Source organism: Ictalurus punctatus, chromosome 6 (genome assembly GCF_001660625.3).
Source record: "Ictalurus punctatus breed USDA103 chromosome 6, Coco_2.0, whole genome shotgun sequence".
Classification (NCBI taxonomy): Eukaryota; Metazoa; Chordata; class Actinopteri; order Siluriformes; family Ictaluridae; genus Ictalurus; species Ictalurus punctatus.
Window position 1 is genome coordinate 30209646 of NC_030421.2, and position 15403 is coordinate 30225048.

The 15403-nt window shown below is 39.9% G+C and overlaps 1 protein-coding gene across 4 annotated transcripts in view; it reads right to left on the minus strand.

The window, feature by feature from the left end:
- The window catches only part of tns1b (tensin 1b), a 192986-nt gene that overhangs the window by 155596 nt on the left and 21987 nt on the right, over nucleotides 1-15403 (minus strand). Inside the window, exon 1 of one of the 4 annotated variants that reach the window (XM_047155874.2) lies at nucleotides 7793-8280. The exons of 2 other annotated variants lie outside the window; for them this stretch is intronic. In XM_047155874.2, the coding sequence (XP_047011830.1) occupies nucleotides 7793-7876 (84 nt within the window). In that variant the 5' untranslated portion in view covers nucleotides 7877-8280. Of the gene's footprint in view, nucleotides 1-7792; nucleotides 8281-15403 lie in introns of those variants that run through there. One more of the 4 variants, XM_053681113.1, reaches the window with a different exon arrangement.

The following is a 15403-nucleotide window of genomic DNA, read 5'->3' on the forward strand; positions in this document are numbered from 1 at the left end:
CCCCAAATCCCATCAAACCTTCCTGCTCACTCCATCCCCAAATCCCATCAAACCTTCCCTCTCACCCCAGGCCCAAATCCCTAGAAGCCTTCCTGCTCAGCACAGCCCTAAAGCCCCAGTGTCCTGATCCATCAGACATTTAGTGCCATTCTATCACCCCAACACCAAAGCTCTATAGTCCTGTTCAGTCTTTACAGATCCAAAACCCCATAGTGTTATACACATTCCAACCAACCACCCTAGTTCAATATCCCTACCAATATATGCTATTACCCTAGCCCCTAATCCCCATAGTCATGCTCCATCTCCCATCCCCAAAGCCACACAATCCCATTCCTATCACTCCACCCCACCCCATTTATCTCCACAATCCTGCTCCATTACCCCAGCCACAAATCCCCACAATCTTTCTACATCACTCCAAAGCCTCACAATTCATGTCCACCACCCAGTTACAAATCCCCACAATACTGCTTCATTAGCCCGAAGTCCCAACTACCATAAATCTTGCATCATCACCACAGCCCAACCCCCAGCCCACAAAGGCCCACAATTGTACTTGACCATCCCAGACATAATTCTCCATGAATCTCACAATCCAGCTTCATGTCAGCGATTGCACTTGAAATGAGAATATGTGTGAGAATGAGAATACATCAGCTGGCCTCTCTATAAACCAGCATTCTATAGTTCTACAGCTCATCGGGAATATACTTAATCATCTGCAGATGCTCCCAGATGATTTAAGTGTGTAAAAATGTAGGTATCATTGTATATCATTGTATATATTTAGTTCTATGGGATGGTGAAGCCCAAGCAAGGCCATGTGTAAAGTTCACAAGAGCTACATGAGTGACATGCATCTTCTCATTGACAATCAAATCTTGGCATCTATATCACAATGCCAAAAAGTTGGTTTACATTCTGGTTTACATTACATTTGGTTTACCAAATATTTGGTTTACATTACAACCTGAAGAATTATAATGAAAATACACTAGGTACTTCAACACTTGTTTACAATGTTAACTACAACACTCTGAAGCCATTAGGCAACCTGCTGTGACTATTTTCATTTGCACTTTGTGTGTGTGTGTGTGTGTGTGTGTGTGTGTGTGTGTACAACTTGTGTGCAAACCACTAGTGGCACACCACAGTAACCATCCCTACTTCATTCCAGAACCTCCATCACTCAAGTTCAACAATGCATCCTGCACACTAAATCAATCACCAAGCATAGAGCTCACTCTATCATTTACACATTGGGCCAGCAGGAAAAGCATAAATGATTCCGCTAAGAAACAGCTAAGAGGCAGCTTGCCTGGTGTCTGCTACAAAGTCCATGTCCCACATTGAGAATGGCTGCTTATGCCAAGATTAAAGACTGACCTTGAAAGTATGGCCTACTCACTAATTTAGACACATTTATAGGGGAATGTCTTCAAGTGGGAATATTGTGGAGTAGGCCAACGTTGAAAAATATAAAACAGCACACCTACACAAAACATGTGAATGTTTTGGTATAATGGTTAATTCCCTGGAAAAGTACATTAGGCCTGATTCCCAGACAGAATGCATCACCCTATATAACTAAAGAAAGTCCCAAGGTACAGTAGTTGTATTTGACATACGTAATGTTTGGCACAATCACAGGATTCATTATTTCAATATTATAGCTCATAGTTATATCTATGAAAAGTTATTTTACATACTTGTAGCATTATGGCTTCCAGGCTAACCGAAGGGTGGGCCTCTGTGGTTGGGTTGGGTCAGTCAACCCAACCACTTTATAATACAATCCTAAAGGGAAAGAGTGGATGCATCTGGGTCCATGATCATTTCATTTGCCCACTATCCAAGGGAGGAGGGACTGGAATGTGACCTCTCCATCTACCAGGCTCATGTGTTTTTCATTTAGTACAAAAATGTTCCAAAGTCTTGTTATTTCTCTCTTAATGCCTCATCCGCTAATCCCAAGCAAATCTCAGGTGCATTTTTTTTCAGGGGGACTTGATCCCTATAAGGAAATTATTCAGATATTTAAAAGCCCGCCGAATAATCCTGCCCCTTTCCTAGATCATCAGTAAGCAGTAATGAATGAGATTTGGCAGGCATGCCTATCCCTCCTAAGATCCATACACATCCTCAAACTGAAACCAGATCCAGGATACAGCTTTACAACTCTAGTCAAAAATCCTGACTATAGCAATATATATTTGCCCCCCCCCCCCCCTCCCCCCATCCTTAACTAAATATATCATTGCTTACTATCTTTCTTTCATTCTGACATATCTTCTTCACCTTGAAGAGAAAAATTCAAAAGAATTATGAGATCAACAACTGACCATTATTGTTCTCACTTTGTATTCTAAATGAGAAAAAAAAAAATTACTAGCTGGTAAAATATTATACCAGCTCAATTTACACATAAATTGACCTAGTGCTAATCTTATAGTAGGGCTTTTCATTAGTCTGTCGAAGGCTGCCAACTGTTAGGCATGCTCTAATGACATTGAAATACCTGCTCTGTGTAATTACACATTTTGTAAAAGCAGCCTTGTAGCAAAAGAACCAAAAAAAAAATTGAAAACTATTTTGTAGCAGTATTTCACAAGACCAAAGAGTCATGGTTACATGAAGAGAAGTCTTCCAAATTTATTACACTATAATAGTGGTATTTCATGGCACATAAATGGATTAGAAGAAATGTGCAGAGCTTTAATCATTACCTTGTAAGGCAGTTCATGAAAATTGAGATGCACATGTTACCTAGACGGACCCCTAAATCTTGGCTAAGGTGCATGTTTTTCAGTCTCAATTAGAAAAGATGTTCATTAAAGCCATACACAGCACTGTTTCACTATCCTGGTGACAAAAAGGCTCATGGAAATAAATACCACAGCATATGTCTAATATGTGGGACAGACAGACATTTCTTATATTCACCATTACTCTAAATTACTCGAATCACAGCAGCATGATGTAGGCTCAGAGTCTCAATAAAGAAACATTAAACCAGCATAAAACTTATTGTGCTTTAGACTTGGGGTCATAAATTAGATACAAAAAAGATCTCTCTCTCTCTCTCTCTCTCTCTCTCTCTCTCTCTCTCTTCTGGGACGTGCATATACCTGTAGATTAGAAGCAGCACTTTGGTAAAGTACATCCAGAGATATGATACAAATTGAAAAATCAGTGATCGAGAAAGTCCACTGCATTCATGTGTAATACACCCACTACTGATTTTCGTGTGTGCTTCTGATGATGGATTATGGATTATGGTGTCAGTGAAGCAGGCTTAAATAAATGAGCTACAGTGAACATGAATCCTGGGGGCCTTTTGACTAAGTGTAATCACTTGACACTTGATAACTGTCACTGATAAGCTGTGTGAATCTGCAGTCTGGGATAGAAAGAAATCAGCCCCAGACTATACCTCATACCATTCTCTGTAATAATAAGGATGCTAAAATTTTGAACCTTTATGGATTTTGTTTCTCAGAAGATAATGAGCCAATTTAGACCAGCTAATACTTAGTATGCTATAGTATGCTAATACTTACCAATTGATCACAAATAGAGAAAAAAATATTCACATGCTCTGATGAAAGGAACAAATTTAGGTCATTATTTGAAGTAAAAACCATTACACGTGTCTAACCCTTTCATGCATAGTGGTCACTACAGTGGAGAGGGTTATTCAAAAGCCATTTTCTGGATAATTGCAAGGATTTCAATAGAATAACTGCATACAGTCCACTGGAGTGGACACTTCAATAACCTTTTGAAAAATGTATATAAACGTATAATCAAGGTAAAATATTTTTTTTCATGCCTAAAGAAGAGTAAAAACACAGAGAGAAAAAAATCCTTGATCAGGACTTCATAATTCAAGCATGAAAAGGGCTAAATAATCTCCGTCCCCCACAGAGGTGCTGTTCTGTGACTGAAGTTGGAGTGTAAATAAACAAGAATCAAATTCAACCTAAGCAGCTGTTTCTAATTTAGACAGGAAATGAGGTTAGAGTGTCTCTTAGTAGGAAGAGGGCATCTTTGCTGGACCTCTTTGACTTTTAATACTATAATTCAAGGTACAACGTAAGTTTTTAAAAAAGTGAACAAAATCACAGAATTGATCAGTGATGTGGTGCCAAAGACTCAATTCACACACTAAATTCAGTCATCAGTAGGATGGTGATTACACTATCTGAGGCACTTTGTACTATTCTACTACTTACATTGATCATCTGTGTAGATATGGCCAACTTTTACAAAATCATGTAGTATCAAGGTAGACTAGTATAGTAGATTGTGATCTGTGTTACTTATCACAGCTCAAATTCCACATGTCCTTGTATGGGGAAAAAGCATTGATAAGATACTGGTAGTGAAATAATGTCTGGAAAGTATAATAAGACACCGTACACTATAGGATGCAAAACAAAATCAACCATACCCAAGAAAGAAAAACAACACACTGACAAATATGAAAGCACAATGACCCTGTACCAAACTAAACATTACAGTATGCTGTTTTCCTGAAAAGCCATGTGTATAAGCATACATGTCTTAGTGCAAAGTTGCACAGTGGACCGTAGCGGTGAGCACCACAAGAACAAAGAGCGCTCTTATAGGGGGGCCTCCTTCTCAGAAAATACCATATAGGAGGTCCCATTTGGGGCCTGAGTATCCTGGCGTTTCCAAACTTAATTACAACCAGGTTTCGGCACCTCTTTCATTTTCTGAATCAGGTCCAGATTGGTCATGTCTCTGTGAAATTCTGTGAATATTTGGAATCCAGACATCAGGTATGAGCATCTCTCTGACACTGCAGTATGTTCTTATTAAAGTGTAGCCTCGGATCACGGTAGGTATCTGAGATCTACAATCTACAGTCAACCAGGCAAAGAGATAGGATGGAGTCTCTAATCTGGAATATGAATTCTAGATTCTCCATTCAGTCATGCACAGGAATAGAATCCATAATCTCCAATAATCTCTATTCAACCAATCAAAGTATGAAGAATTCTAAATGAAGAATTTGCTTTTTCATTCAAACAGGCAATCATACAAACGTCACGCTCTCTCTCCTGCTGCTGTCTGAACAAGCATAAATAGATAGTACAGTACTCTTAACATGGTTTTATACATCATATGCAACAGCATATAATTTTAAGTATGTGTTAATGGCATGGGATGACGCATTTCAAACAGTGCATAGTGTAAAACATTATATCTCATGCTTCCATTTCTGAACTGGCAACAGCAGAACACCCCCAACAGAGAGAAAACAACAACAACAAAAAAAACCCGAAAAACAATCATCCTAGGTTTACAAATGATAAAAACCATATGGTGCTCATCCAAGCATCCTGTTTTAGCTTCCAGAATCACTTCCAAGAGTTTAATGAACTTCTGATGAGTATTAGGAACTGACTAGGAAAAGTATCAGACACATTTCATAGGATGTGAACTGCTTTTGCTCCTTAGCCAACGAACACAAGTTTCCTATCTGCTTCGGAGACAGAGGTGCTGTTCGCTTGTCTTGCACACTGAGCGAGACATCCTAGACAAATGTTCACATTCCCAGACACGTGCTTGCATCAGGAGACACTACATCAAGCAACAGAGAGAGAGAGAGAGAGAGAGAGAGAGAGAGAGAGAGAGAGAGACAGAGAGAGATGCACTGAGAATTCTGCCAAAATCAAAAGCATATGTTATATAGATTTGAAAAGACAAAGATACGTTTAAGGAGCCAGACTCATAAACAGGACTAGACCATAGGAAAAGAAATGCTGGCACAATAGCGAGACGAAGATTTTAAGAGAAGTGGGAGTGGGAATGAGGGAATGAGTTTGAGAGTAATGAGGGAAGTTTGGGACAATGACAGAAAAAAGGGGAGTATAAATTAAATATGAGGGAAGGAAAGTAAAAAAAAAAAAACGATCATTAGATGTTATGATCGTTAGATCAGCTCAAGTCTTATTGGGAGCAAGAGAGCTGTGCTGGTCAGTGAAGCATGCAGTGGTGGCACTGTGAGTGCAAGACATCGTAAATCACATGGCCTTTCATGTTGTCTCAGCCTTCCTCCAAAATGTCACTCTGAGCTTCACTTTTCAATGCAAACTGGCGTAACAGCTCACTCACAGAGATCTCATACTTACAGCTACTGCCATGGACATGGAGGCTAGATCAGTGTACAAAAAGGTACCCTCAGAAACAGTAAGACAAATTGTTTATTAAAGCATAGTAAAACGACAGTTTAAAGCAAGATGCTACAATTATGAATTTGACAAAATAAACCCCATATGCAGTCTTGCTATATGAGAGGTTTGGATAAAATGCTGAGCATCAGTACACTGATGAGCGGTAAAAGCCTGTAAATCATACAAATACTTCAAAGGCTTGAAACACAAATGTGTACAATTGATGAAAATGGGACTATATTCAAAAGATGCATATAGTATTATCCTCTGCTTCTTCCTTATTTATTAGCAAGCAGTAATCCCCATTGATCTGCATGATGATTGATTGGTTCTCACTTTCTGTACAAAAGACCCATTACTTCACAAAAAAAAATTCAAACCCCCCTGGGACAACCACAGTAATACCATCCACATGGCCTTGGCATCTGAGCCCCATTTTGGAGACCAAACCAAAGCGCTGAAGTGGATTCACCTTGGGTCTTCACATATGCTCAATATCAAATTAGCATTAGTTAATGGACATTGATCATTCCATTAAGTTCTTTGACATTTTTGGCAAAGGTTCGATATGTGTTTGGATTAGTGGCTAAAAAGCCTATCTTTAGGTAACACCTTGTCTCAGGAGTGTCCATTCAAGGTCCATATTTCAGATCTTTTTTACAGACACCCAGCTGGCAGTGACACTCAGCCTGTCCTCTGATCTGTCACTTGCCTGGCTACTCTTCTTATCGGCAAATCAAATTTCTTAGCACCTTCTCCTTTTACCTGCGTGTTCTTGTAACCTTCCCACTTTTTCAAAGCGCGACCGAGTGACCAGAGGACCAACTCGTCCTGCCATTCTCACCTTGCTCAGTTGGATCATTTATAATTTAATACGTTTTGATGAAGCACAATCTCAATTTTTTCTTCGTGCATTGAATACAGTAACCTCCATATTTCTTCAATAAGCAATCAAGTAAAACATTTGCCAGATTTAGTCTTTAGCTCTAGAAGGAATTTCCTTCTAGACCCTGAAAGTGCATCGGTCACATGTTTCATCTGCTTGTTTCTATATAATTATAACTACAGCTGTACACACAGTTCTACTTATGGCTAACTCATCCTGCTAGGTCCATCCTGCACTCCTCAAAGGAGCAGGCCTAACTCCTTAATCTTACTCCCACAGGGAAGTGAAAGATGCTCCGCTTCCCTGTCCAGCAAATCAGTGACTGGACACAAGGCATTGGTGGGATTTGACTTTCTTTTGTATTCCATTCTCAAAAGAAGAGTGCTAATTAAAAGAGCAGAGGTCAGGCAAGATTGCCATGCCCCATCATGCCAGAGTAAATAACCAGAGAAAAAAGAGACCATCCAAAATTGCCAAAAAGGTTAGTAAAGTCGAAATAGACAGATCTATTTTGGCATAATGCCTGGAGTGCATGCGGCTAAAAATGCTCCCGATACACATGTTCATTCAAGCTTGCAGCACTTTCTGCATCACCTCATTCAAGCAAGCATGGGCTCAACATAGTTGCATGCCACACATATACTCTGTGAGCCTTATCTCTTCAGATCACATGTCTCAGTAACATCATTCCATGGCTTACCCAGAACATGCAGGAAAGGCAGACCCATGTCCGCGAGCGTCCAGCCATTGCCGGTGGCATACTTAGGGATACAGAAGGCATCATGAGATCACACTGACAGCTCCAGGCCTGCAGTTCCAGACTATTCCACTGGACCGGCACAATATTCCTGATTATTCCACTGGACCAGGTACAGAATTCCAGAACAGTCCATTCACTACTGCAATACTGCTCCACAAATCCATGACACTCCTAAAAGAGATCAGATCAACTGCTGCTGCTTCTGTCTCCCTCCGTCTCTTCTTTCATCCTCTTCTGTCTCACTTTCTTATCTAAGAGCCTTCCTCTATTCCTCCCTCCCTCTGTCTCTCTGTCTCTGTCTCTCTCTCTCTCTCTCTCTCTCTCTCTCTCTCTATTCAGTAAAACTCACAAAGCTTTTTGGGGTCATGCAACTCAGCTCCACAGGAGCAAGGGGGAGGTGACTGCACGGCCCTTTATTTATCTCTCCCCTCCCCATATTCCCCTCATAGCCCCTCCTCTATCCTTGCTCTGTCTCTCTCTTGCTTCCTTTCTCACTTTTTTCTTTATTCTTACTTTCATTCACTATTTCTACCCCCTACCTCCTTCTTTTTACATCCCCCATTCTGGGCTTTTCTCTTAGCATGCTCACTCATATTTGTGCTAATGTCACTTTAATTTTTCATTTGCCTTCTCGCTCTGAGACGCCTGGGTATCCTAAATGTCTTCCAACTCTCTCTTCCCTTAAACATCTGCAAATCTGTTCTCCAATTTGGGCTCCATTTTTCTGCCCTGTATATAAAACATGGTGCAAGCACGAGGTCACCATCAAAGGCTCATCCAGACCCCACTAGCAAAGAGAAAAAGGTTGTAAACAGAGAATGACTTCATTAGGCACTCCATCAATCAACCTTAAATTAGGCAGCTGGTGAGAGAAGTAATGTGGTATGTGTGTGCTCTGCTAGTGAGTCTCTCTTTCTTTCTCTTTCTACAGCCTTGGTATTTCCTCTTTAACAGCCTGATGAAGTTGCCCTGTGTGCTCTCTGCCCTCTAATCCATCTCATTCTTTTAAAAGGCAGAATGAACACTTCAGGGACTAAGTCAGCCTTGTACGTCACTCCCTGTGATACATGATACAGAATTCCTCCCATACCTCTTATCCTACATAGGGTCGAGAAGTCTCTCCCAGGGAACTTAAGGTACAAGGCAAGGGACACCATGGACAGGGTGCCAACCCATCACTAGGCACAATCGGACAAATTGACACGCTACTGACAATTTGGAAATGCCTATATCAGCCTATACCCAGCCTATAATGCATGTCTTTGGACTGGGGGAGGAAACCAAAGTACGTGGAGAAAACCCCTGAAGCACAGGGAGAACATGCAAACTCCACGCACACAGGGTGTAGGCAGCATTTGAGTCCCCAACCCCGCAGGTGCGAGGCAAATGTGCTAACCCCTTCAATCCTTCAAGCCTATGTTGTGAAATGCTCTTCCATGTGTATCTTGCAGCAGCATTCTTCTAGAGAGAGAGAACTTTGTGCCAGAGAGAGCACAGAGCAAATTTTATAGGGAACATCCTTATAACAGTGTAGACAGTGAGGATTCGCATGCTCAATATATAGGCGGCACTGTTAGGAATTAACTGTTTAAAATTTAGAATGAATTAACTACATATCTATGAAAATGACAACAAATCCTGACCCAAAATCTACAAATATTCCAAATTAAACATGTTTTTTTTATTTACAGGATATTAATGTCATTATATATGTATATATATATATATATATATATATATATATATATATATATATATATATATATATATATATATATATAAATATATATTAATTATTATTATTTTTTTTTGTTTTTTGTTTTGTTTTGTTTTGACTTTATTCATGCAAGAGAATAGTACATGCATGCAACCTTTGACCACCAGAGCAGTGTTGCTAGTGAAGTAAAATTAAACTGTTGTAAAATCTGACCTAAAAATAAAATGTATTTGCTCATGTGACGTGTATACTCTGGTATTAACTAATGCATTAAAAAAGCATGTCAGCCCCAGGAATAAAACATGATGTGTAAGTTTTCAGAGATGTTTGTAACATATATGGCTCTTCCTCCTTCTCTAAAGTTTCAGCCTCAACATCATACACTGTATATAGACAATGTGACATGATATTAACTGCAAGTCATAGTAGGATCTCTGTGTACCCTTGTGGCATTTCACTCAAACTAGTCTATGCGCTCCATTCGCCACAATGTCATGGGTGTCAGGGTGGCAGCAGCAGCAGCAGTTTTCGGCTTAATCAATCCTTTTATGAGTGGCGCTCCTCTCAACAGATATGCTAAATATACACACACACACACACACACACACACACACACACACACACACACACAGTGCATCGGATGTGCTTTCATTGAATGCTATTTTGAGGCACAGTATGAGATGAGAGGCAATACAATACAAAAAACACAGGCCTCCTTTAGAAGCACTGCTTCATTGTAGATTCAGATCAGAAACAGAAGGAAACAGGAGGATGTGATGAGTTGAACTACATAACACTCTGAATTCTGGTGTGTGTCACTAAAGGCGAATAAAAGCCAACACACGGGAAAAAACACTATAGACTCCAGGCTGGAGTCCAGCTGCTGGAACACCAGAGCCACATCACCCTGCAGCTCTCACCTGGTTTTCCATTGAAGCTAAGCAGGGTTGAGCCTGGCCAGTACCTGGATGGGTAAGGAAAACTAAGGTTGCTGCTGGAAGTGGTATTAGGGAGGCCAGAAGGGGGTGCTCACCATGTGGTGTGTGTGTGTGTCCTAATGCCCAAGTATAGTGACAAGGACACTATACTGTAAAAGCAGCACCATCTTTCAGCTGAGACATTAAACCAAGGCCCTGATTCTCTATGGACACTTCTTGTAAATTCCCCCATTGGCCCTTATCTATCATGGCCCCCTAACAATCTCCATCCCTAAATTTGCTACATCCTCTACACTGCTAGCTGTCGCATCATCCAGGTGGATTCTACATGCTGGTGGCGGTTAAGGAAATCTCCCCCCCATACAATGTAAAGTGCTTTGAGTGCCTTGAAAAGTGCTATATAAATCTAAGGAAATATTATTATTGTGTTTTCATGGAGTTTAGGGTCAGGATTAGGACTGCTGACAGATGAGACTCCATCAGTGAGTACAGAAAAGGTTTATTTACAGAGCTCTGTTTATTACTGTTGTCCTGTAGGGCCAGCATCCAACACACACTGGTGATTTCCCTCCTCTAACATATCTACTAAGCCTGCTAATTAACTCAAGAGTATAACGAAGAGGGTAGGAGCAGGGAAATCAACAAAGACCCTCAAGGGCCACAGGTGTGCTAAAGAGCTATGTAGTGCTTCTATTCTTGACAGATAAGGATTGAGATTAGCATTCCACCTGATGTACATAAATGAAGGTCTTACTCACTTTCCATTGTCAGTCACCTGATAAAAATGTTGTAGGGATCCACTTTTCTAAACAGGTGGTTAAATTGGAGAAATAGCACACATTAAATTATAATTTAATTTTGTTCATGATTTTTTTAACTGACTGACATAACTGGGGTGGAATTTTTATTGATTGTATCGCTTTGCTTGTATCTCTCTCATTTGTAAGTCGCTTTGGATAAAAGCGTCTACTAAGTGAATAAATGTAAATGTAAATGTAAGCTGTATATGCTTAGAATGAAATGTCATCATGTATCAGCATTACATACTGTCATGCATAGTCATCATATACAGTATTATCCATCCATCCGTTTTCTGGACCACTTATTCTACACAGGGTCACAGGGGAGCCTAGAGCCTATCCCGGGGAATTCAGGGCACAAGGCAGGGGGCACCCTGAATGGGGTGCCAATCCATCACATGGCAGAATCACATACACAATCACACACTATGGACAATTTGGAAACACCAATCAGCCTACAACGCATGTCTTTGGACTGAGGGAGGAAACTGGAGTACCTGGAGAAACGCCCCAAAGCATGGAGAAAAAATGCAAACTACAAAAACCCAGGGGGTGTGAGGTAAATGTGCTAGACTTTCAGCATGCAAAATTTCTTCGGAGACCGCTGAGAATATGGGTGGCAACCGGATATGCCATCACATGCCAGTGTTAAAATATACCATCTGTTCCTATATGCAGAGACACCACAATGCAAGCAATTTCTCTTTTGATGTTGATTTGATGTACTTTTAAAGTTGTGCTGTATAAAACAACTTAAAACGGGATGGTGTGACACCGCTATAATCAGTGCTTCCTAAAAGTTGGATTTTCTGAAGAGGTCACGCCGTGACATGTCGATCATCTATTGGTCACACGTCTTCACATGATACAAATTTGCAGGTCAGAGTTCACCAAACTTGAACTTTGGAATGCAACAAAATGCGAAATGTCTTCGGATGAAGCTTGCGTTTCTGGTCTCCAGCATTCACATGCATACGAATGGAAGACAATGGAAATTTCACATGCTGAATGTCTAGTGTAACCACCCCTTAAGCCACCATGACATAATGAACCAGACAGAGGCAACAGTTGCAAGGAAAAACTCCCTGTGATAAAATGAGGAAGAAACCAGACTCAAAAGGGACCCATCCTCTTCTACAACTGTATACTATAAAGACAAATAGTGCTAAGTGTGCTGAAAGCAAGTTCAGTATGAGTATATTGCAAATAAGTGTCCTAGGATGAGCACAGGACAATCTTTGTGATTGCAGCAGCTCTTGGGTACATATCTACAGTATCCAAATGAAATTATTCACTGAAGCAAGGGTGAGACTTGGGAATGAACTGTTTTTCAGAATCCATGTGGGGCCACCTGTAGCAGTTTCTTTTTGTCCAAAATGAGCAAACTTTATTTTTTTAATTATCAAAATTATTCACACAAGCACCACCAAGCTATTCTATCAAAGACTACATGAGCAGAAATATTTTCATGTCCCAAAAACTAAACATTTACCCTGCGTCTTCCTGCTTTTCCTAATCAATAACAGTTGCACTCGGAAAAGCAACCAACAGAGATACAGATGATTTATGCTTTTATCTCATAAAAGAAGCTGGAAAAAATGTTACCCGAATTTTCAAAAAAGATGTAATCTGCAGTGACAGATACAGAAATCAGGTCCTTGGCAGGGTGCCAGAGGATATGGAGGAAGAAAATGGAGTTAAGGATAAAGTCTGTAACGGAAAGCCAGAGGCACGGACTATGAAAAACAGGTCGAATTTGTTATACAGGGATAATCAAATCCAGTACGGCTCTCCATCAGGAGTTGTTCGACTTTCTGCACTATCATCATTTAAAAACAAACCAAATACATTGAGTCCATGACACCATTGCAAAAATAAAGCCATGGCATAATCTAGCGCAGGAGTGTAGGCCAAGTGTCACAGTGTCACTGAGCAGTATTTTAAAGGGGCAATTTGACCACAGCTGATAGATGACACGGTGAGGGATAAACAACAGAAAAAGTATTTAAAATATTTGAGTGTTCAACTATACTGTTGAACTGTATACTGTTGCTGACATTTTCATATGGACACCCTAAAGACCTGCACTGCCCAAAAAACAGTTTATACCCAAGTCTCACTGTTGCTTCAGTTGATAATCCGACCTGGATTCCGTAGATGTGTACCAACGAACCGCTGCTATGATCATAAACATTATCCTGTACTCATCCCATGACTCCTATTCACAATATACTCACATGAAAAATACTTTTAACACACTTAATACTGTTTGATTTTATAGTATACAGCTGTAGAAGAGTAATGATTCACAATCCCACTATTAGGAGTCACCCAGAAGAGTTTGGATTCCCTTTTAAATCTGGTTTCTCTCTGTTTTCTTCCTCATGTCGTCTCAGGGAGTTGTTTTGTTTTGTGACGATATCTATTGTTAAAACTACTATAGAAATACAACTGTAATTGTATAGGAATTTGACACTGTTTACAGGATTGATTTTTTACTATTTAGTCCAAGTATGGTGTTTTATGCATCAAATTCAAAAATCTTTCTCCAAAGGATAACAATGCAGCTAAAAATCTCTTAATGCACTCCAAAGTCTGTAATCTCTAAAATAGCAATATGAATAGTTCTTAGTAGGCAGCTCATTTCACTTCTAATAGCACTGCAATTACTGTCCTTACTGACATTCTCTTTCACTGTTACTCTCACTCCTCTAAACACAATCTGTGAAAAACAAGGTCGACACACCTACCCTGATTTAAGCCTTGCTTTAAGCATGTATTTTTTGAGTGGCCTCTTTGAAGGTAATAACCCCAATCCCACAAGAGAGCGAGCGAGAGCGAGAGCGAGAGAGAGAGAGAGAGAGAGAGAGAGAGAGAGAGAGAGAGAGAGAGAGAGAGAGAGAGAGAGAGAGAGAGAGAAAGAGAGAAAGAGACAGACAGACAGACAGAAGGGAAGGGCCTGCAACGGGATCTCACACAATCATTTACTATACACAGTCCTGTGTGGCAAAGCAATGACTTTCAGTGCCAAAGCACTGACGTGTTCTTGTCAAAGTCTCTGTAATGCAGCGGAGTGAAAACACTCAAGGTTTGAGTTCATTGTGTCATACTGAACTCCACAGAACTCCACAGCAATGAGTGCCAAAGTGTAACAATAAAATCAACATCTCTGTTAGTGTTAATATTGTCTTGCTTTAGACTCAGGAAATCCACCCAGCTGTTCACTATTCTCTCAGTTAAACAACTCGTATTCATATTTACACTGAATGAGCCAAAGGTAGACGTGGTTGAAAACCAATGTGACTTATCTACAAACATACTGAAAGCAGAGGGATTCATTTAGAGTAACAGCGCTAATCTTATTGTTATCCTATTCTTACCCCATTCCTAATACTGCACTTAAGAACGTTATGATTAGTCAAAAGGTGCGTCCCAAATCACACACTTATGCACTATTCTATGCCATTTTGTAGTATAAATAGTGTGATTAGTGTCCTCATATTTAACTTTAACTTCCAAGATGATGCACTCATTCAACCGAAAAAACAAAACAAAAAGTATGGAATGATGAACACTTCATGCACACAACGGTCACAGCTTTCCTTACATAGTGGATGGGGAGAGGCTATATCAGTCTTAGATGCTGAGCAGAACAAAATATATCAAGATGGCCGATGATACAACGGTGGACAAGAGCTCTTAGAATGTAAGTTGAATTCTTTTAATACAGTACGTAATAATGAACATATAATAACATAAAATGTACCAATTCATTTTTATTATTTGTTTGGCGATTTCGCTAATGCTAGCGTCAATGCATTACTACGTTTGAGGTAATTTGCCCTCGACCAGGAAACAGCATATACTTCCGGTTAGTACAGTACCAAAAGTGTGCCATTTGAGACCATACTACCCTTCTAAAATTCATACACTAGACAGCAGAGTGTATGGTGCATAGTATAATTGTATAGTTTATAGTATGTGTATGATCGAACGACATTTTCAAAATACAGGTTAAAATGCATTGCCATTTGTCTACACTTTCATATTTTTTTAAAACCTGATCAAGTTCCTCATCCAGGGATTCTCATCCCTT